Below are 23,707 nucleotides of genomic sequence, written 5' to 3' on the forward strand. Positions count from 1 at the left end.
CATGATCAGATCTGAGATTTGATCTCAGACAGCCTAACTGCCAGCCAGCAGGAAACAGAGAGCATAATTTTACATCATTCGGGGCAAAAATTTCTTCCAGCAGTAAGCCCTGTCACATGATCACAAGTAAACCCTCAGAGGATAGAGGAAGCCTCCATCAGAGGGCCTTACCTGTTGGCTGGGGGCATTGCCATATCTCAGTTCAGTGACCAAGTGCTCATAGTTCCTGCTCAGAACACTGTACTCCATCTCCTTACCAACCATCTCCTTCGCATATCTGAGCATCTGCTTTATGGGCCGAGGTTTGTACAGGTGGTCCAAGTGGTTGTGAACCTTATAGAAGCATTGTCCCACCACGTCCACAAGGAGCTCCCTTTTGACCACCCCTAAACCGGTGGGGGCGCCAGACTCAGAGTTCTCTCCTGGAATCAGACACACAAGTATCAGCAACTGCAAGGGAAGTCAGGGAGGGAGAGAGGAGACACAAGACAGGGAGGAAGGACCAGGGGATCACACTATTGATCTCTGGTGTCTGTCCCTTCACCAATCTGATTTTACTCCTTTTACTTAATGATTTTTCAAGCTAGGAATAATTTTTCAAGCTAATGAATATTTTGAAGTCCAGGAGCTGCTATTGTTCTCCATTTTATGAATGGACATTATCTAGTAGACAACCCACCGTTATTGATCATTCTCCTTTATGAGACTTGGACACCAACATACATTGCTGGATTAATCTCTAGGTACATCCAGCTGAAGGCATGGAGCTGGAGAGTTCCAAATGCTGATGAAGCCCAGCTTTGCTGAGGCTCATGGACCTATTACACTGCTGTGAGTGGACCTGAGGGACCACTGAGATGCCTCCAAAGATCATGGACAAAGGTGAGGTCAAGCACAGCTCAGGGAGAAACCAACACGGGATTCCCAGGGTGGCGTCTGGCTTTGAAATGTCCTCATCATGGTAACAAATCTCTGGAAAGTTATATTTTCAACCCCCTTACCTGGGAGAGCCAGGTGGATCACATAACCTACTCCCACATAGAGGGCCCAGTGAGAGTTGAAAAATCGAAAAATCTTAACCAGGTCTCCAGGCTTGGGCTCTTCACGGAGCTGCAAGAGAACAGCAAGGAAGGTGACACAGAGTTCAGGGAGCTGCAGAGGCCCAGCTGGGAGTTGTGTTCTGCTTAGGCATTTGTGTACTGATGCATGGGAAGCCTGTGTGTGTGTGTGCGTGCTCAGGTGTGGTGGAGAGATTCATTTCCCATGTGAGGTCCTCAGCCTGCTGTAGTTTCTAGAAGTTTCCCTGTGATAATTGCAAAGCAGGCAAAATCACCTTGTGCATTGGGAGAGTGAAGATTTGTCCAGAATATGTACAGAAGACATGGGTATGTATCTGTAATTATTGTGCATAGATATTTTGCATGCACAAGTACACACTAGGATGCAGACCCGCATATACAGGTGTATTGTGTGTGTGTCTGGAGAGTGGCAACACAACAGCTTATATGTAAAACCATTCCTTCCCTGAGGCTGGGGCCCAGGCCCATCCCCACAACATTGTCCAGGTGAGTATGAGCTTCTCTCCTCACACACACTGACCCTCCTGTCTCCATCATGTGTTTGCCCTGGCTGTGCATGGCCCCAACACCCACCACCTCACACTCTGCCCTCCCAGCCCTGGAACACAGGCCCTTGAAGATACTGAACTGAGAGACAGCAGGTGACAGCTTCCTAAGGGCCCCTGAGCATTGGAGAAGGCCCTACTGCTGTTGCCCAGCTTCCTGCCCCGGGGCTCACAGTCACACACAGGCTCTGCCCGCACATTTCCCCCATAGCTGCCACCCTCCCAGGCCCAGGGGGAGGAAGCAGCACCCACGTGCTCAGCTGGGGAAACTGAGGATCAGAGAGGCAGAAGGACTTTACCAGGACCACTCAGCTGGCCGGGGCTATGCTAGGTCTTCTCTGGTCCCCTTTCTTCCCTCCATGTCTTACCACCTCCCCCTGCTCCTCAGTGTCACTGCTCAGAGCACCATAACTTTCTGAGTTGAGAGTTTTCAGTTTAACGTCCTGTTTGTGTGTGTCCTCAGCTAACCTCGTGTAACGCTCACCTCAGGAGCCCAATCTGAGACCAGGGGCCAGCTTCCCTGTGCCCTCATTCTATGCCCATATCCTACAATGGTCACTTAGCCTGGAATCTTCTCTGGAATTCACTTCTTTGTTCATGTTTTCCCCATGATTTTATTCAGGGTCATCCTGTTCCAAATTATGTGACCCCATGTTTTTCTGACGAACCCCCAGACGTCTGTCCCACCCACTCCAGGGCCTGTGTGAGCCTCCATGGTGGGCCACATGGTCCTGCCAGGGTGGTTAGGAAAGGGGGGTTCCTGCCTGGGCTACTGGGGGTGAAAGTGGGAATGGCCCTGTGGTCGGGGCTCAATCTGGGCTCCAGCTCTGCAGAGGGAGGTGGTGGCAGAACTGAGGGGACACAATGGGAAACCACGGCCTCAGGGACAACTGTGCTCTGTGTATTGTTCCCAAGTGCAACCTGGAAACTTCTTTATGTCCACCCTCACCTCAGCCCTGAAACTCTAAACTTAGATGTCCAACTGCTACTCAACAAATCTACCTGGATGTATAACTGGTCAGCTCATCACCCCACCTGAACAAGAAATCCTTAGTTTCTATCTGCAACCTCCTCTACTACCTGTCATTCCCCTCTCTCTATGGATAGATAACCCCATCATTGGTCCTCCTGCCCTGGAGGTGCTGTGATTAAGCAGAAAGACCAGGGACCACTGGGGTTTCAATCCTTACTAGCTTGTGTTGAGAAAATGGCAAGGAGGAAGGGGTTAAAACTGAGCCAATATCTTATATTAATTTGGGTGGAGAGGGGAGGGGGCAGCACCCAGTTGTTCACATGGTGAAACTGAGGTATGGGGAGGAAGTGCCCTGTCAGAAGACTCTGAGGGGATTAGCAGAAGACCTAAGTTTTGCTCTCAGATGTGACTCCCAGCCAGTGGAACCCCAAGAGTTCATGTTTGCATCACTCAGGGTAATTTTTATTCTGGATAGTTAGGTCCCTCACCCCCATCACAAGCAGACCTCCAGAAGGGATAGGGAGCCCTCCACAGAGGGCCTTACCTGCCGGCTGATGGCCTTGCCATATCTCAGATCGGTGACAAAGTGATCACAATTGCCGCTCAGAACACTGTACTCCATCTCCTTACCAACCATCTCCTCCGCAACAGTGAGCATCTGCTTTGTGGACCGAGGTTTGTACAGGTGGTCCAAGTGGTTGTTGACTTCATAGGAGTAATTTTCCACCACTTCCTTGAGGAGCTGCCTTTTCACCACCCCTAAACCGGTGGGGGCGCCAACCCCTGAGTTCTCCCCTAGAATCAGACACAGAAGTATCAGGAACTACAGGGAGGCCAGGGAGGGAGAGAGGACCCAAGACAGGAGAAAGGGCCAGGGGATCACACTATTGACCTCTGGTGTCTGTCCCTTCACCAATGGGATTGGAGGATTCCATTATTTTGCTCTTTCCCTTAAGGAGCTGTGAATACTTTTCATGTCAATCAATGTTGTGATGGTCAGTGGCTGCCACTGTGTTCCATTATATGAATGGACATCATCTGGTTGACCACGTCCCTACTATTGGTTGTTCCAGAGCTTATCCATTGGAAACAACGGTAGTAAATTGTATTTGTTCATCTTCGCACTTGTGTGTTTCAGAGAGAGAGCTGAAAGTTGTTTTAGTACCACTGTGTTTCAGACACTGCTGTGCAAATTTCATACATTCCCTCATTATTAACCTTTTGAACTTCATGATAAAAGTCTCATTTCCGTTCAACAACCAATATTGGACCCTGAGGCATCATTGGCCTTTTCTGGCTCAGCTCTGGCCACATGGAGAGGCCACACAGCGCTTCCAGCTGGTGGCATCCAGCCTTTGAGCTTGGAGCCAGGTTTGGCTCTCTAAGAGGAGGGAACTGAGGAGCACGCTAACCAGCAGGCTCCTTTGTGTGTGAGTCCCCAGGCTGATGCTGCACTTAGCACTGCCCTTAAGGAAGCACGACCTGATCACTCCCACACAAGCAGGACCTGCTCCCCACACTCACCTCCCTGTTCCAAGCCTCCTGAGTGTCGTCTGGATTAAGGGGTTTAGCTTACTATTTGCCATCAATGCTGACAGTTTTCAACGCTGTCAGTGTAGGTGACAGCACATAGGAACATGGTCAGTTACAGGGAGATTCTTGTGATCATGAGAAGGTTTCTGTCCAGCAAGAACGCAAACGCTTGCTGCCCAAGGTGTGGGTGCCATTACTCTGCAGGGCACCAGCCCCTGTGCCTCCCAGTCCGTGGTCTCATCCCAGCACCTTCCTGTCATAGACGGTACACACTTGTGTGCCCTGCCCACTTCTCTGACTGCCTTTCATCCTGCTTCTGTTCTCCCTGTATTAAATCAGTGTCCAGGTGCTCGTGTGCGTGTGTGTGAGACTCTCTGTGACATGTGACCTGGGAGAGCTGCTGCGTGGGGGGTGTTCAGGAAACCCTCTTAGAATGCCCTGTTCTGTGAGCACAGGACACAGCCTGAGAGGCAGTCCCTCCATGAGACCGGGACACCCAGACATGCTGCTGGTTTAGAGAAATCTGTTTGCTCGCCCAGCTAACAGCCCGAGCTGGCGTATCCAAAGTGGGTGGAACCGGGCTTCCCTGGGGCCTACAGACCTCTGTCTCTGCTAAGTCAGGACCTGAGGGACCACTGAGATGCCCCGAAGGGACACGGATGTGCATTGAGCACAAGTACTGCCCAGTGATAAACCAACATGGGTTCCAGGGTGGCATGTGGCTTTGAATTGTTCTCATCATGGTAACAAATCTTTGGTGAGTTACACTTTCCACCCCCTTACCTGGGGGAGCCAGGTGGATCACATAACCATCGCCCTCATAGAGGACCCAGTGGGAGTAGCCGATGCGGGAAATCTCAATCAGGTCTCCAGGCTTGGGCTCTTCACGAAACTGCAAGAGAACAGCCAGGAAGGTGAGGCAGAGTTCAGGGAGCTGCAGAGGCCGTGGCTGGGAGCTGCAGCTGAGCCTGAGGATTTGCTTACTGATGCTCACCCCATGGGAAGAATGTGTCTGGGTGTTGGGGGGACTCATATCCCCTGTGAGGTCTTCAGCCTGCTATAGCTTCTGTAGGTTGCCCTGGGAGTAACTGGAAGCCTGAAAAAATGACTTAGTCCATTGGGAGAGTGAAGATTTGTCCAGAATGTGTAATACATGTGTGTGTTGTGCATGTTGTATGTTGCATGTACGTGCACACAAACTAGAATGCAGATATGCATATGCAGGTGTATTGTGTACGTGTCTGGAGGATGAAAACAGAGCAGCCTGTATGTAAACCCCCTTCCCTGAGGCTGTGTCCCAGGCCCATCCCCACAACATTGTCCAGGTGAGTCTGAGCTTCTCTGCTCTCAAACACTGACCCTCATGTCTCCATCATGTGTTTGCCCTGGCTGTGTGTGGCCCTAACAGCCACCACCTCACACTCTGCCCTCCCCAGCCCTGGCACACGGGCCCTTGAAGATGCTGAACTGACAGACAGCAGGTGGCAGCTTCCTAAGGGCCCCTGAGCATTGGAGAAGGCCCTACTGCTGTTGCCCAGCTTCCTGCCCTGGGGACAGGGCTCACAGTCACACACAGGCTCTGCCTGCACATTTCCCCCATAGCTGCCACCCTCTGAGGCCCAGGGGGAGGAAGCAGCACCCACGTGCTCAGCTGGGCAAACTGAGGATCAGAGAGGTAGAGGGACTTGCCCAGGACCACTCAGCTGGCAGTGACTGCTCTGGGTCTTCTCTGCCCTGTCCCTTCCTGGTCCCTTTTCCTCCCTCCTTGCCTTGCTCATGTCCTGCCTGCTCTTCAGTGTCCCTTGCCTAGGGCACCACAGCTTCTTGAATGGAGAATTTTTACCCTTTCTTCCTATTTCTGTTTGACCTCAGCAAACCTCCTGCAGCGCTCACCCCAGGAGCCCAATCTGAGACCAGGGGCCAGCTTCCCTGTGCCCTCATTCAATGCCCATACCCTACAATGGTCACTTAGCCTGGAAGCCTCTCTGGAATTGACTTCTCTGTTCATCTCTCTCCCATGCCTTTGTGTTCCCAATTATGTGACCCCATGTTTTCCTGACCAACCCCCAGAATTCTGTCCCATCCACTCCAGGGATGTGTGAGCCCCGATGGTGAAAACATTTGGTGGTGACAGGACTGGAGAGGGGAGGGGCTTCTTGCTGGGCTCCACCTCTGCAGAGGGAGGTGGTGGCAGAGCTGAGGGGGACGATGGGCAACCATGGCCTCAGGGATCACTGTGCTCTGTGTACTGTTCCCAGGTGCAGTCTGGAAACTTCTATGTCCACCCCCACCTCAGCCCTGAACTCCAGACTCACAGGTCCAACTGCTATCCCACAGCTCCACCTGGATGTCTAACTGTTTACCTAATCATCCCCCATGAGCATCAAATCCTTAATTTCCCTCCAAACCTGCTCCTACTCCCCCCCCCCCCCTCTCCACCCATTCTCCTCCATCCAGGCTGCCCATCACCCAGTCACAGGGGCTTTGAGCCCTGGAGGTGCTGTGGTTCAGCAGAAAGAGCAGGGACCACTGGGCATTGAATCCTGCTTCTGCCTCTTAACTGGCTGTGTGTTGTTAAGACAGAAAGAGGAGAGGGGTAAGGCTGTGCCCAGACCTTACATAGCATGTTCTTGAGCTCTCACATAGGCCACAGACCTGAGCATCTCTTGCCTGAGGGCTCTTTGGGGCCTTAGGACACCTGTCATGGTGCAGGGCTGGCCCAGACTTTCCCTGACAGCACTCAGGGCATAAGAAGGTCCCTTTAATGTGGGTTTCAGAGGCAAATGCTTGTAAAGCAATAGAGGTGACCAGAGCCCCAGAGGTTCTCCGAACATCCCCTCCTTCTGCAGTTGGGGAAACTGAGGCCAGAGAGGAAGTGACCTGTTCAAAGAGCCTGAGTGCATAGGAACTGACCCGAGATTTGATCTCAGACATCCTAACGCCCAGCCAGCAGAAGGCAGGGAACATAGTTTTGTATCATTTGGGGTATTTTTTCTTTTAGATGCAGAGGCTTTACACTGCCTCTCCAAGTAGACCCCAGAGGGAGTTGGAGCCCCCACAGAGGGCCTTACCTGCCGGCTGCAGGCCTTGTTGTATCTCAGATCAGTGACAAAGCGCTCACAGTTCCTGCTCAGAATGCTGTACTCCATCTCCTTACCAACCATCTCCTTCCCAGATCTGATCATCTCATGTATGGGCCGTGGTTTGTATAGTTGGTCCAACTGATTGTTCACCTTATAGGAGCAGTTTTCCAGCACTACTGCAAGGTACTGTCTTTTCACCACCCCTAAGCCTGTGGGGGCTCCAGCCTCAGACTTCTCCCCTGGAATCAGACACACGAGTATCAGCACCAGCAGGGAGGCCAGGGAGGGAGAGAGAAGACACAAGACAGGGAGGAAGGGCCAGGGGATCACACCGTTGAGCTTTGGTGTCTGTCCCTTCACCAATGGGATTGGAGGATTCACAGATTTCAATCTTTTACTTAATGAGCTCTGAATACTTTCTTAAGCTCATGAATACTGTGATGCTCAGAGGCTGCTATTGTGCTCCATGATGTGAACGGACACCATCGAGTTGACCATTCCCCCGTCATTGATCCTTCTCTTTTAAGAAACTGTTGGCTCAGAGAGATGCTGCTGTTTTATACACATCTGTCTGCAGGCCCAGTTAACGGTCATGGAGCTGGAGACTGTCTGATGCTGCCCCAGCCAAGTTTCAATGGGGCGCAGAAACCTCTTTCTTTGCTGAGTCAGGACCTGAAGGATCACAGAGATGCCTCCAAGGGACACAGATGTAGGTGAACACAAACACTGCCCAGGGAGAACCAAGATGGGTTCCCAGGTTGGCATTTGGCTTTGAATTGTTCTCGTCATGTTAACAGATCTTTGGTGAGTTACACTTTCCACCCCCTTACCTGGGGGAGCCAGGTGGATCACATAACCGTTGCCCACATAGAGGGCCCAGTGGGAGTAGCCGATGCGGGCAATCTCAATCAGGTCTCCAGGCTTGGGCTCTTCAAGAAACTGCAAGAGAACAGCCAGGAAGGTGAGAGATCTCAGAAAGCTGCGGAGGCCCTGGCTGGGAGGTGTAACTACACCTGGGGATTTGCTTACCGATGCTCACCCCATGGGAAGAGTGTGTGTGTGCCTGTGTGTGTGTGTGTGAGTGTGTGTGTGTGTGTGTGTGGGCGGTGGCATGGGGGAGCGAGAACTCTTGTCCCATGTGAAGGCCTCAGCCTGCTGTAGCTTCTCGAGGTTGCTCTGTAAGTAAATGGAAGGCTGGAAAAATGTCCTTGTGAATTGGGAGAGTGAAGATTTCTCCAGAATGTGTGTGTAATGCATGTGTATCTGTGTGTGTATTCTTCATGGATTTCTTGTATACATGCACACACAGAGGGATGCAGGCATGCATATGTAGGTGTACTGTGTATGTGTCTGGAGGTTGATAACATAACAGCCTGTATGTAAACCCCCTTTCCTGAGCCTGGGGCCTAGGCCCATCCCCCACAACATTGTCCAGGTGAGTCTGAGCTTCTCTGCTCTCACACACTGACCCTCATGTCTCCATCGTGTGTTTGCCCTGCCTGTGCGTGGCCCCAACACCCACTCAACACTCCACCTGGATGTCTAATGGTCACCTCAAAACACCCCCCATGAGCATCAAAATCCTTAATTTCCTTCTAAAACCTGCATCTCCTCTCCTCCTTCTCCTCCATCCAATTGCCCATCACTCAGTCACAGAGGCTGTGAGACCTGGAGGTGCTGTGGTTCAGCAGAAAGAGCAGGGACCAATCAGGATTGAATCCTGCTTCTGCCTCTTACTAACTGTGTGTTTGTGACAATGAACTCAGAAGAGTGGAAAGTGGATGGGTTAAGGCTCTGCCCAGACCTTACATAACATGTTCTTGAGCTCTCACATAGGTCACAGACCTTGTGTATCTTTTGCCCGAAGGCTCTCTGGGGCCTTAGGAGACCAGTCATGGTCAAGGTCGGCTCAGACTTTCCCTGACAGCACACAGGGCATCAGGAGCTGCCTTTAGGGTGGGACTTAGAGGCAATGGATCCTAAAGGGAAAGAGCTGTCCAGAGCCCCAGAGGTCCTCCAAATATCCCTTCCTTCTGCACATGGGGAAACTGAGGCCAGAGAGGAAGTGACCTGTTTAAAGACCCTGAGTGGATCAGGAACTGACCCAAGGTTTGTTCTCAGACATCCTAACACCCAGGAAGCTGGAAGCAGAGATCATATATTTGCACCATTTGTGGTAATTTTATCTTCTGGGTTTATCTGTCACCCCACTCTAAGCAGACATCCAGAAGGGTGAGGGCACCCCCCCCCCCCCCGAAGGGCCTTACCTGCCGGCTGTAGGCCTTGCCATATCTCAGATTGGTGACCAAGTGCTCAGAGCTCTTGCTCAGAACACTGTACTCCATCTCCATACCAAACATCTCCTTCCCAGAACTGAGCATCTCCTTTATGGGCCGAGGTTTGTACAGGTGGTCCAAGTGGTTGTTGACCTGATAGAAGAAGTTTCCTACCACGTCCAGGAGGAGCTCCCTTTTCACCACCCCTAAGCCAGTGGATGTGCCAGCCTCCAAGTTCTCCCCTGGAATCATACACAGGAGTATCAGCACCTGCAGGGAGGCCGGGAGGAGAGAGAGGAGACACAAGACAGGGAGGAAGGGCCAGGGGATCACACTATTGACCTCTGGTGTCTGTCCCTTCACCAATGTGATGGGAAGATTCTCCGATTTTACTCTTTTACTTAATGAGCTGTGACTACTTTTTCAGCTAATGAGTATTCTGCTGGTCAGGGGCTGCTATTGTGCTCCATGATATGAATGGACATCATCCAGTTGACCAATCCACCATCATTGATCCTTCTCCTTTATGAGACCGGGACACCCAGAGACGCTGCTGGTTTCATGAAATTTGTCTGCATGCCCAGCTAAAGGGCCGGAGATGGCCAGCTCCGAATACTGATGCGGCCCATCTTCACTGGGGTCCTCCGACCTCTTTCCCTGCTGTGTGAGTGCCTGAGGATCACTAAGATGCATCAATGGACTTAGATGTAGGGGGAACCCCAGCACAGCTCAGGGAGAACCATTACTGGTTCCCAGGTGGCATTAGGCTTTGAATTGTTCTCATCATGGTAACAAATCTTTGGAAAGTTACACTTTCAACCCCCTTACCTGGGGGAGCCAGGTGGGTCACATAACCATCGCCCACATAGAGGGCCCAGTGCGAGGAACCCATTTGGGAAATCTCAATCAGGTCTCCAGGCTTGGGCTCTTCACGGAGCTGCAAGAAAACAGCCAGGAAGGTGAGGCAGAGTTCAGGGAGCTGCAGAGGCCCAGGTGGGAGCTGTGTTCTGCCTGGGGATTGGCTTACTGCTGCTCACCCCCTGAGAAGCATGTGTGTGTGTTTGGGGGGACTCATGTCCCTGTGAGGTCCTCAGCCTGCTGTAGCTTCTAGAGGTTGTCCTGTGAGTAACTGGAAGCCTGGAATTATGTCCTTGTACACTGGCAGGGAAGATTTGTCCAAAATGTGTGTGTGTAATGCATGTGTGTCTATGTATTGTGCATGGATATGTTGTGTTTTCCATGCACATACACACACATAAGGATGCAGACACGCATATGCAGGTGTATTGTATATGTGTCTGGGGGGTTATAACACAACAGCCTGTATGTAAATCCCCTTCCCTGAGGCTGGGGTCCTGGCCCATCCCCCACAACAATGTCCAGGTGAGTCTGAGCTTCTCTACTCTCACACACTGACCCTCATGTCTCCATCATGTGTTTGCCCTGGCTGTGCATGGCCCCAACAGCCACCCCCTCACACTCTGCCCTCCCAGCCCCGGCACACGGGCCCTTGGAGATGCTGAACTGACAGACAGCAGGTGACAGCTTCCTAAGGGCCCCTGAGCATTGGAGAAGGCCCTACTGCTGTTGTCCAGCTTCCTGCCCTGGGGACAGGGCTCACAGTCACACACAGGCTCTGCCCGCACATTTCCCCCATAGCTGCCACCCTCCCAGGCCCAGGGGGAGGAAGCAGCACCCACGTGCTCAGCTGGGGAAACTGGGAATCAGAGAGGTAGAGGGACTTCCCAGGACCACTCAGCTGGCAGTGGCTGCTCTAGGTCTTCTCTGACCCATCCCTTCCTGGTCTCCTTTCAGGGCACCACAGCTTCCTGATTTGAGAATATTTCAGTTTTTCCTTCTGTTTTTGGGTGACTCAGCAAACCTCCTGCAGTACTCACCCCAGGCCGTCCAATCTGAGACCAGTGGCCGCTTCCCTCTGCCCTCATTTCATGCCAATATCCAACAATGGTCACTTAGCCTGGAAGCTTCTGGAATTCATTTCTTTGTTCATATATCCTCCTTGACTTTATTCAGTGCCATCTTGTTCCCGATTATGTGACCCCATGTTTTCCAGACCAACCCCCAGACTTCTGTCCCAGCCTGTGGGAGCCTCCATGGTGAGGCCACTTGCTTCTAACATGGGCGGGTAAGGGATGGTTCTTCGTGCCTGGGTTCCTCTGGCCAGACCTCTGGGGTGAAAGTGGGAATGGCTCTGTGGTCGGGGCTCTACCTGGGCTCCAGCTCTGCAGAGGGAGGTGGTGGCAGAGCTGAGGGGGACGATGGGAAACCAGGGTCTCAGGGATAACTGTGCTCTGTGTACTGTTCCCAAGTGCAGCCTGGAAACATCTATCTCCACCCCCACCTCAGCCTGAACTCCAGACTCACAGATCCACCTGGTACTCAACAGGTCCACCTGGATGTCTAACGTGTCACCTCAACACCGCTCATGAGCACAAATCCTTAATTTCCTTCCCAAAACTGCTCCTTCTTCTCTCCTTCTCCTCCATGCAGGCTGCCCATCACCCAGTCACAAGGGCTGTGAGCCCTGGAGGTGCTGTGGTTCAGCAGAAAGAGCAGGGACCGCTGGGGATTAAATCCTGCTTCTGCCTCTTAACTCGCTGTGTGTTGGTAAGAGGGAAAGAGGGAGGGGTAAGACTGTGCCCAGACCTTTACATAACATGTTCTTGAACTCCCACATAGGCCACAGACCTGAGCATCTCTTGCCTGAGGGCTCTCTGGGGCCTTAGGACACCTGTCATGGTGCAGGGCTGGCCCAGACTTTCCCTGACAGCACACAGGGCATCAGGAGCTGCCTTTAGGGTGAGTCTTAGAGACAAAGGATCCTAATGGGAAAAAGGTGGTCAGAGCCTCAGAGGTCCTCCAAATATCTCTTCCTCCTGCTCTTGGGGAAACTGAGGTCAGAGAGGAAGTGATCTGTCCAAAACCGTGAGTGCATCAGAAATAATCCTGAAATTTGATCTCAGATATCCGAACGCCCAGCCAGCAGGAAGCATGGAGCATAATTTTACATCATTTGGGGTAGTTTTCTTTTTTGGGGGGGATACAGAGATCCGACATTTCTTACCCAAGCAGACCTGCAGAAGGGAGAGGGAGCCCCCATAGAGGGCCTTACCTGCCGACTGCGGGACTTGCCATATCTCAGATCAGTGACAAAGTGCTCATAGTTCCTGCTCAGAACACTGTACTCCATCTCCTGACCAACCATCTCCTGCGCAGACCTGAGCATCTCCTCTATGGGCTGAGGTTTGTACAGACTGTCCAAGTGGTTGTTGACTTTACAGTAGCAGTTTTCTACCACATCCATGAGGAGCTGCCTTTTCACCACCCCTAAGCCGGTGGGGGATCCAGCCTCAGACTTCTCCCCTGGAATCAGACACACGAGTATCAGGAACTGCAGGGAGGTCAGGGAGGGAGAGAGGAGACACAAGACAGGGAGGAAGGGCCAGGGGATCACACTGTTGAGTTCTGGTGTCTGTCCCTTCACTAATGTGATTGGAGGATTCATGAATTTTCCTCTTTTACTTAATGATCTGTGACTACTTTCTCAAGCTAATGAATACTGTGATGCTCAGTGATAGCTATTGTGCTCCATAATGTGAATGGACATCATCTAGTTGACCAATCTACCGTCATTGATCCTCTTCCTTTATGAGACTGTGGACACTTAGAAGTGGCTACAGTCCTCCGCTCTACCAGCTGAGCTATCGAAGGGAGCACGACTTAGAGATGCTATTGTTTTAATGAAACCTGTCTGCACACCCAACTGAAGGTCATAAAGCTGGAAAGCATCCAATACGGGTGCAGCCTGGCTTCCCTGGAGCTCAAGGACCACTTTCTCTGCTGAGTCAGGACCCAAAGGACCACTGAGATGCCTTTAAAAGACATGATGTACCATGTACACAAGCACAGCTCAGGGAGGACCAACACGGGTTCCCAGGTTGGCATGTGGCTTTAAATTGTTCTCATCATGTTAACAAATCTCTGGAAAGTTATACTTTGAACCCCCTTACCTGGGGGAGCCAGGTGGATCACATAATCACCACCCACGTAGAGGGCCCAGTGGGAGGAGCCGATGTGTAAAATCTCAATCAGGTCTCCAGGCTTGGGCTCTTCACGGAGCTGCAAGAGAACAGCCAGGAAGGTGAGGCAGAGTGCAGAGGCCCAGCTGGAAACTAAAGCTTCGCCAAAGCATTTGCTTACTGATGTTCACCCCATGGGAAGAATGTGTGTGTGTGTGTGTGTGTGTGTTTGTGTGTGTGTGTGTGTGTGTGTGTGTCATGGGTGGGGGGTGTTTTGGGCGATTCTTGTCTCCTGCAAGGTCCTCAGCCTGCTGTCGCTTCTAGAGGCTAAGCTCTGAGTAACTGGATGCCTGAAAAAATGACCTTGTACTTTGCACGAGGGAAGATGTGTCCAGAATGTGTGTGCAATACATTTGTGTGTGTGTGTATTGTGCATGGATTTTTTTTTTTTTTTTTTTTACAATATCCTATCTAATAAAAGAGTAATATGCAAATTGACCATTACTCCAACACACAAGATGGTTCTTAGGGGAAATGGTTTTAGTTTTTGCCCATTGAATATGACGTTGGCATAGGTTTGTCTTATATGACCTTTATCGTGCTGATATATACTCCTTCTATTCCCACTTTTCTGAGAGTCTTTATCAAAAATGGGTGTTGGATTTTTTCAAATGCTTTCTGTGTCTATTGATATGATCATGTGATTTTTGTCTTTCAATTTGTTTATGTGATGTATCACGTTTATTGATTTGTGAATATTGTACCAGGCTTGCATCCCTGGGATAAATCCCAGTTGATCATGATGGATGATCTTTTTAGTATATTGTTGGATGTGATTTGCTAATGTTCTGTTGAGGATTTTAGCATCTATGTTCATCAGGGATATTGGCCTATAGTTCTCTTTCTTTGTTGTATCTTTATCTGGTTTTCAAATTAGGATAATGCTGGTCTCATAAAGAGTTTGGAAGTGTTCTTTCCTCTTGGATTTTCTGAAACACCTTTAGGTGTATGGGTGTTAGTTCTTCTTTGAATGTTTGATAAAACTCCTCTGTGAAGCCATCCAGATGTAGGCTTTTGTTTGGTGAAGTTTTTTGTTTGTTTGTGTGTGTTTTTTTTCCTGCTTGTATTTCATCAGTTGTTATTGATCTATTCAGGTTTTCTGATTCTTCCCGAATCAGTCTTGGGAAATTATATTTTTTTAGGAATTTGTCTATTTCATCCACATTGTCCAGCTTGTTGGCATATAGTTGTTCATAGTATTTTCTTACAATCCTTTGTATTTCTGTGGTATCAGTGGTTACTTCCCCACTTTTGTTTCTGTTTTTGTTACTTGTGTCCTCTCTGTTTCTTGATGAGTCTGACTAAGTTTATGAATTTTGTTTATTCTTTCAAAGAACTAGCTTTTGGTCTAATTGATTTTTGTATTGTGTGTGTGTTTTTTTTGTTTCTATGTTATTTATTTCTGCTCTAATCTTTATTATTTCCTTCCTTCTACTTACTCTGGGTTTTTCTGGTTGTTCTCTTTCTAGTTATAGGATTTTAAGTTATAGATTAAATAGTTTGTTGCTTAACTTTTTTTTTTTTTTTTTTTTTTTTTTTTTTTTTTTTAGGTATGCCTGTAGTGTTGTGAACTTCCCTCTCAGGGCTGCTTTTACTGTGTCCCAGAGATTTGGGATTGTTTTGTGTTCATTTTAATTTGTTTCCAGGAAATTTCTTCTTTCTTTCTTGACCTCATTGGTAATCCATTCATTGTTTAAAAACATGCTATTTAGCCTCCATGTGCTTGGATGTTTTGGGGTGTTTTTACTGTAGTTGATTTTTAATTTCATCCATTGTAATTTGAGAAGATGCTTGATATGATTTCAATCTTCTTTTTAAAAAAATATTTTTTATTGACTTTTTACAGAGAGTAAGGGAGAGGGATAGTGAGGTAGAAACATCAATGAAGAGAAACATCGATCAGCTGCCTTCTGTATATCCCCCACTCAGGATATGCCCACAATCAAGGTACATGCCCTTGACGGAATCGAACCAGGGATCCTGAGTCTGAAGGCCGACACTCTATCCACTGAGCCAAACCGATCAGGGCAATTTCAATCTTTTTGAACTTGTAGAGACTTGTTTTGTGTCCTAAAATGTGGTCTATCTTTGTGAATGATCCATGTGCACTTGAGAAGAATTTGTCTTCTGCAGCATTGGGGTGATATGTTCTATAAATGTCAGTTAAATCCATCTGATCCAGTGTGTCCTTTAGAGTCTCTGTTTCCTTGTTAAGTTTTTGTCTGGAAGATCTATCCAGGGAAGTCAGCAGGGTGTTAAAGTCTCCTACTATGACTGTATTGTTGTTGATATCTCCATTAAAGTCTTCTAGAAGTTTTTAAAATATATTTAAGGGCTCCTATATTGGTTATATATATGTTTGCCAGGTTATATCCTATTGTTGGATTGATCCCTTTAATATTATGTAGTGACCTTTGTTGTCTCTTGTGATGGCCTTCATTTTAAAGTCTATTTTGTTGGATATGAGTATTGCTACTCCAGCTTTTTTTCCTTTTCCATTTGCATGGAAAAATATTTTTCCATCCCTTCACTCTCATCCTTTGTGTGTCTTTTGTTTTGAGGTGGGTCTTTTGTAGATAGCATGTTCTTTATTCCTTTCTCCCTTTCTGCCTCTTCTGGCACACCTGCTTTTCTAATATTGTTACGTTTCAAATTATCCCACAGCTCCCTTAAGATATCCTCCTGTTTTTTTAATAGTTTCTCTTTTTGGTTCTCTAATTGAGTGATATTTTCAACTGTGTCTTCTATTTCACTGATTCAATCTTCAGCTTTTCCTAATTTGCTGTGTATTTCTTCCAATGTGTTCTTTATTTGTGTTATGTTGCTCTGCAGAGGGAGGTAGTGGCAGAGCCGAGGGGACACGATGGGAAACTATCACCTCAGGGATCACTGTGCTCAGTGTACTGTTACCAAGTGCAGCCTGGAAACTTCTACCTCCACTCCCACCTCAGCCCTAAACTCCACACTCAAACGTCCAACTGCTACCCCACAGGTCCACCTGGATGTCTAACTGGTCACCTCATCACTCCTCATGAGCATCAAATCCTTAATTTCCCTCCCAAACCAGCTCCTTATCCCCTCTTCCTCCTCCATCCAGGCTGCCCATCACCCAGTCACAGGGGCTGTGAGCCCTGGAGGTGCTGTGGTTCAGCAGAAAGAGCAGGGACCACTGGGGATTGAATCCTGCTTCTGCCTCTTAACTCATTGTATGTTGATAGGAGGGAAAGAGGGAGGGGTAAGCATGTGCCCAGACCTTACACAGCATGTTCTTGAGCTCCTACATAGGCCACAGACCTGAGCATCTCTTGCCTGAGGGCTCTCTGGGGCCTTAGGACAGCTGTCATGGTGCAGGGCTGGCCCAGACTTTCCCTGACAGCACACAGGGCATCAGGGCACAATTTTAGGGGTAGGTCTTAGGAACGAAGGATCCTAAAGGGGTTGAGGTGGCCAGAGCCCCAGATGTCCCTCAAACATCCCCACCTTCTGCACATGGGAAAACTGAGGCTCTGAAAGAAAATACCCTATCCAAAGACCCTGAGTGGGTCAGGAACGGACCTGAGATTTCTTCTCAGACTTCCTAACACCCAGCCAGCAGGAGGCAGGGAGCATAATTTTGCATTATTATGGATAAATTTTTTCTTTTGGATTCACACTACTGTCACCCCCATCCCAACAGACCGCTAGAAGAGGGAGCCCCCAGAGAGGACCTTACCCGCTGGCTGCGGGCTCTGCCATATCTCAGATCATTGACAAAGTGCTCACTGTTCCTGCTCAGATCACTGTACTCCATCTCCTGACCAACCATCTCCTCCGCAGACCTGAGCATCTCCTCTATGGGCCGAGGTTTGTACAGACTGTCCAAGTGGTTGTTGACCTGATAGAAGAAGTTTTCCACCACTTCCATGAGGAGTTGCCTTTTCACCACTCCTAGACCGTTGGGGGCTCCAGCCTCAGACTTCTCCCCTGGAATCAGACACACGAGTATCAGCACCTGCAGGGAGGCCAGGGAGGGAGAGAGGAGACACACGACAGGGAAGAAGGGCCTGTCTTGGGGATCACACTATTGAGCTTTGGTGTTTGTCCCTTCACCAATGTGATTGGAGGATTCACGGATTTTACTCATTTTACTTAAAGAGCCGTGACTACTTTCTTAAGCTAATGAGTACTGTGATGGTCAGTGGCTGCTATTGTACTCCTTGATATGAGCGGAAATCATCTCGTTCACCAATCCACCATCATTGATCCTCTTCCTTTATGAGACTGTGGACACCCAGAGACACCGCTGGTTTAAAGAAATCTCTGCTCACCCAACTACAGGGCCCGAGGTGGATAGTGTCCAATGCAGTTGCAGACCAGCTTCCCTGGGGCCCAAGGACCACGTTCCCTGCTGAGTCAGGACCTGAGGGACCACTGAGATGCCTCCAAGTGAGCACAAGCACTGCCCAGGGAGAACCAACACTGGTTCCCAGGGTGACATGTGGCTTTGAATTGTTCTCATCATGGTAACAAATCTCTGGAAAGTTACACTTTCCACCCCCTTACCTGGGGGAGCCAGGTGGATCACATAACCATCGCCCACATAGAGGGCCCAGTGGGAGGAGCCAATGCGGGAAATCTCAATCAGGTCTCCAGTCTTGGGCTCTTCAAGAAACTGCAAGAGAACAGCCAGGAAGGTAAGAGATCTCAGGGAGCTGTGCTCCGCCTGGAGGTTTGCTTACTGACGCTCACCCCATGGGTAGAATGTATAAGAGTAGAAGGGGGGGTGGGGAGGGGAAAAACTCTTGAACCCTGTGAGGTTTGCAGCCTGCAATAACTTCCAGGAGGAACCACTGGGGATTGAATCCTGCTTCTGCCTCTTAACTTGCTGTGTTTGGGTAAGGGAAAGAGGAGAGGGGTAAGGCTGTGCCCAGACCTTACACAACATGTTCTTGAGCTCTCACATAGGCAATGGACCTGAGCATCTCTTGCCTGGGGGCTCCCTGGGGCTTCTGGACACCTGTCATGGTGCAGGTTTATCCTAGATTTTCCTGACTTTCTGACAACAGTATCATGAGCTGCACTTAGGATGGTTCTCAGAGATGTTGAATCCTAAAGGGATAGAGGTGGCCAGAGCCCCAGAGGTTCTCCAAACATCCCCTCCTTCTGCACACGGGGAAACTGAGGCCAGAGGGTAAGTAACCTGTTCAAAGACCCTGAGTGGATCAGGAATTGTCCCAAATATGTTCACACACATCCTAACTCTCAGCCAGCAGGAAGCAGGGAGCATAATTTTGCATCATTAGGGGCTCGGTTTTCTTCTGGATGCACAGTCCTATTACCATCCACCAAGCCAAGTAGACTCCAGAGGGAGAGGGAGCCCCCCAGAAAGGGCCTTACCTGCCGGCTGCTGGCCTTGCCATATCTCAGATCGGTGACAAAGTGCTCATTGTTCCTGCTCAGATCACTGTACTCCATCTCCTTACCAACCATCTTCAATGCAGACCTGAGCATGTCCTGTATGAATCGAGGTTTGTATAGGTGGTCCAAATGGTTGTTCACCTTATAGGAGCAGTTTCCTACCACTGTCAGGAGAAGCTCCCTTTTCACCACCCCTATATCCGTGTGGGAGTCAGCCCCTGGAATCAGACACATGAGTATCAGCAACTGCAGGGAGGCCAGGGAGGGAGAGAGAAGACACAAGACAGGGAGGAGGGGCCAGGGGATCACACTATTGAGCTCTGATGTCTGTCCCTTCACCAATGTGATTGGAGGATTCACAGATTTTACACTTTTACTTAACGAGCTGTGAATACTTTCTCAAGCTCATGAATACTGTCATGCTCAGTGGCTGCTATTATGAATCCAGTTAACCAATCCACCGCCATTGATTTTTCTTCTTCTTCTTCTTTTTTTAAATATATTTTATTGATATTTTACAGAGAGGAAGGGAGAGAGATAGAGAGCTAGAAACGTCGATGAGAGAGAAACATCGACCAGCTGCCTCTTGCACACCCCCTACTGGAGATGTGCCCGCAACCAAGGTACATGCCCTTGACCGGAATTGAACCTGGGACCTTTCAGTCCGCAGTCCGATGCTCTACCACTGAGCCAAACCGGTTTCGGCTGATTTTTCTTCTTTAAGAGACTGAGGACACCTAGGCATGTGGCTGGTTTAGTGAAATCTGTCTCCACGCACAGCTAAAGGGCCCGAGCTGCAGAGCTCCAAATGCGGCCCCAGCCCGGCTTCACCTGGGCCCACAGATCTCTTTCCCTGCTGTGTCAGGATCTGTGGGACCACTGAGATGCCTCCAAGGGACACAATGTAGGGTGACCTCAGTCCCAGCTCAGGGAGAAACCACGCAGGGTTCCAGGGTGGCATTTGGCTTTGATTTGTTCTTGTCATGTTAACAAATCTTTGGTGAGTTACACTTTCAACCCCTTTACCTGGGGGAGCCAGGTGGATCACGTAATCATCTCCCACATAGAGAGCCCAGTGGGAGTAGCCGATGCGGGAAATCTCAATCAGGTCTCCAGGCTTGGGCTCTTCACGGAGCTGCAAGAGAACAGCCAGGAAGGTGAGACAGAGTTCAGGGAGCTGCAGAGGCCCTGGCTGGGAGCTAGTTATGTTCATCACCTGGCAAGTGTGTGTAGGGGACGGGGGTGGGCAGGGGGTGGGGGGTAGAAGAGCAGGAGAGTTCTTGGTCCCCTGGGCTCCTTAGCCTGCTCTAGCTCCTAGAGGTGCCCTGTGGGGAAGTGGCGCATGGCATGCCCAGTTTTCTGTGTGTGTTGCATACACACACACTTGGATGCAGACACGCACATGCAGGTGTATTGTGCACCTGAGGGGTGTTGACACAGCAGCAGTGTATCAACCTCTTCCTGAGGCCCAGGGGACAACCTCATGACGGACCTGAGGTTGCAGTGTGCTCCTAGAGTGGCCACCTGCTTCCTCAGGGACAGGGGCAAGGCTGGGCCTCAAAAGTCACCCAGCAGGCTCTGCCGGCACATTTCCCCCTAACTCACTCTCCCAAGCTCAGGGGGAGGAAGCAGACCCCTTGGTCAGCCTGGGAAACTGGGGATCTCGCCCAGGGACACTCAGCTGGCAGTGGCTGCTCGGGTTATTCTCTGCCCACACCCTTCCTGGTCTCCTTTCCTCCTTCCCTTTGCACACTCCCACCTGCTCCTCAGTGTCCCCACCCAGCACACCAGGTTCATGTCTGATAATTTGTCAGTTTTCTTCCTCTCTGTGCCTGACCTCAGGGAATGACAAACCTTCTGCCTCCCTCACCCGAGGCAGCTCATTCTGAGACCAGGGGACAGCTTATCTTTGTCCCATTCCATGCCAATATTCAACACCAATGGTGACTCTGGAAGTTTCTCCTGAATTCACTTCCTCCTTCATCTCCTGCCCATGACTTGGCTAAGGGCAGCCCAGTTATACTTATGTGACCCCACATTTTCCCAACCAGCCCCTAGACTTCTGTCCCTACCATTTCATATCCAGTGTGAGCCTCCATGGTGCGCCACTTGGTCCTGACGGGGGTGGGAAGGGGAGGGGACTTCCTGCCTGGGCTCCTGGGACCAGAGCTCTGGGGTGAAAGTGGGAATGGCTGTGGTCGGGGCTCTACCTGGGCTCCAGCTCTGCAGAGGGAGGTGGTGGCAGAGCTGAGGGGGACGATGGGAAACCAGGGCCTCAGGGATCACTGTGCAGCCTGGAAACTTCGATCTCCACCCCCACCTCAGCCTGAAACTCTAAACTCACACGTCGAAATGCTACTCAACTGTTGCTCCACCTCTCATGAGCATCAAATCCTTAATTTTCCTCCCAAACCTGCTCCTCCTCCCCTCATTCTCCTCCATCCAGGCTGCCCATCACCCAGTCACAGGGGCTGTGAGCCCTGGAGGTGCTGTGGTTCAGCAGAACAAGCCAGGACCACTGGTTTCAAAACACAGCTAGAATCCTGCTTCGCCCTCTTTCTAGCTGTGTTTTGAGACAAAGAACTCAGAACAGGCAAAGGGGATGGGTTACAGAAATTGAAAATCTTACATAACACGTTCTTGAGCTCTTAATTAGGCTACAGCCCTTGAGCATCTCTTGCCTGAGGGCTCTCTGGGGCCTTAGGACACCTGTCATGGCCCAAGTTTGGCCCAGACTTTCCCTGACAGCACACAGGGCATCAGGAGCTGCCCTTAGGGTGGTTCTTAGAAGTGAAGGATCCTAAAGGGAAAAAGGTGGTCAGAGCCTCAGAGGTCCTCCACATCCCTCCTTCTGCACATGGGGAAACTGAGGCCAGAGAGGAAGTGACCTGTTCAAAGACACTGAGTGGATCAGAAACTGACCTAAGATTTCTTCTCAGACATCGTAATGCCTAGCCAGCAGGACGCAGGGAGCATAATTTTGTATCATTCGGATAGTTTTTTCTTTTGGATGCAAAGCCCTGTCACCTCCTCCCCAAGCAGACACCCAGAAGGCAGAGGGAGCCCCCAGAGAAGGCCTTACCTGCTGGAAATGGGCCTTGCCATATCTCAGATTGGTGACAAAGAGTTTACGGTTCCTGCTCAGAACACTGTCCTCCATCTCCTTCCGGAATCTGAGCCCCTCTTTATGGGCCGAGGTTGGTACAGGTGGTCCAGTGGCTGTTCACCTCAAAGGAACAGTTTCCCAGTGCTTCCCGTGGGAGCTGCCTTTTTACAACCCCTAAACCGATGGGGGCGCCAGCCTCTAAGTTCTTCCCTGGAATCAGACACAGGAGTATCAGCACCTGCAGGGGAGGCCAGGGAGGGAGAGAGGAGACACAAGACAGAGAGGAAGGGCCAGGGGATCACACTGTTGAGCTCTGGTGTCTGTTCCTTTACCAATGGTATTGGAGGATTCCATCATTTTGCTCTTTTCCTTAAGGAGCTGTGAATACTTTTCATGTTAATCCATGTTGTGATGGTCAGTGGCTGCCACTGTGTTCCATTATATGAATGGACACCATTTAGTTGACCAAGTCCCTACTATTGGCTGGTCCAGAGCTTATCCATTGTCAACAAAGATAGTAAATTGTATTTGTTCATCTTTGCACTTGTGTGTTTCAGAAAGAGCTCAAAGTTGTTTTAGTCCCACTGGGTTTCAGACTCTGCTGTGCAAATTTCATACATTCCCTCATTATTCTCCTTTTGAACTCATGGTGTGGGGTGTAGCTACAGTGTTTGCACAGGTTCAAGCCTTGGACTGATGAGAGGTCACAGTCCCCTCATTGCCACGTGCAAGTCCCAGCCTGGAGGCAGAGCCAACAGCTGGAGTTGTAAGCTTGAACCTATGGTCCAAACACATGGTCCCAGGTGCCTAAGTGATATAGGCTGCAGGTAAAAAAAGGCTTGATCAGGTGCAAGTAATTGAGTGGGATTGAAACCCACAAGAATGTTGTAAACATCTTGACCACGCCCTTACTTTGCCTTGTGGCATCTGCTATGAAATAAAGACTTGACTTGTAGTCCATGGCGGTCTCTCAGGGAGCAGCGTCCCACCCACACCCAGCTCTCATTCCCTCGCCTTTTCTAAGCCTTTCAGCTGTCCCCACTCAGGGTACCTGAACCTGGCTGAGTATGCCATGGTCGTGCCAGCCGCCACATCGTGGTAAAACTCTCATCTCCATTCAACAACCGATATTGGACCTTCTCTGGCCCAGCTCTGGCCACATGGAGAGTCCACACAGTGCTTCCGGCTGGTGGAGTCCAGTCCATTGAGCCCGGAGCCGGGTTTGGGTCTCTAAGAGGAGGGAACTGAGGAGCACGCTAACCAGCAGGCTCCTTTGTGTGTGAGTCCCCAGGCTGATGCTGCACTTAGCACCGCCCTTGAGGAAGCACGACCTGCTCACTCCCACACAAGCAGGACCCGCTCCTCACACTCGCCTCCCTGTTCCAAGCCTCCTGAGTGTTGTCTGGATTAGGGGGTTTTGCTTACTAGTTGCCATCAATGCTGACAATTTTCAACACTGTCAGTGTAGGGGACAGTGCATAGGAACCTGGCCAGTTACAAGGAGATTCTTGTGATCATGAGACGGTTTCTGTCCAGCGAGAACGCAAACGCTTGCTGTCTGAGGTGTGGGTGCCATTACTCTGCAGGGCACCAGCCCCTGTGCCTCCCAGTCCGC

The 23,707-nt window shown here is 50.1% G+C and overlaps 1 protein-coding gene across 17 annotated transcripts in view; it reads right to left on the minus strand.

Moving 5' to 3' along the window:
• The window catches only part of LOC311628517 (uncharacterized protein), a 130,308-nt gene that overhangs the window by 29,140 nt on the left and 77,461 nt on the right, over positions 1-23,707 (minus strand). For 15 of the 17 annotated variants that reach the window (XM_084895737.1, XM_084895739.1, XM_084895745.1 and 12 more), the window contains 12 exons: positions 18,132-18,240; positions 17,302-17,552; positions 13,521-13,629; positions 12,623-12,873; positions 10,318-10,426; positions 9,481-9,731; positions 8,044-8,152; positions 7,202-7,452; positions 4,914-5,022; positions 3,142-3,392; positions 1,002-1,110; positions 172-422 (listed from right to left, as the gene is read on the minus strand). In XM_084895737.1, the coding sequence (XP_084751863.1) occupies positions 172-422; positions 1,002-1,110; positions 3,142-3,392; positions 4,914-5,022; positions 7,202-7,452; positions 8,044-8,152; positions 9,481-9,731; positions 10,318-10,426; positions 12,623-12,873; positions 13,521-13,629; positions 17,302-17,552; positions 18,132-18,240 (2,160 nt within the window). Of the gene's footprint in view, positions 1-171; positions 423-1,001; positions 1,111-3,141; positions 3,393-4,913; positions 5,023-7,201; positions 7,453-8,043; positions 8,153-9,480; positions 9,732-10,317; positions 10,427-12,622; positions 12,874-13,520; positions 13,630-17,301; positions 17,553-18,131; positions 18,241-20,012; positions 20,122-23,707 lie in introns of all 17 variants that reach the window. The other 2 variants (XM_084895731.1, XM_084895743.1) reach the window with 2 other exon arrangements.

Source organism: Pipistrellus hanaki (genome assembly GCF_964339955.1).
Source record: "Pipistrellus hanaki genome assembly, chromosome: 9".
Lineage (NCBI taxonomy): Eukaryota > Metazoa > Chordata > Mammalia > Chiroptera > Vespertilionidae > Pipistrellus > Pipistrellus hanaki.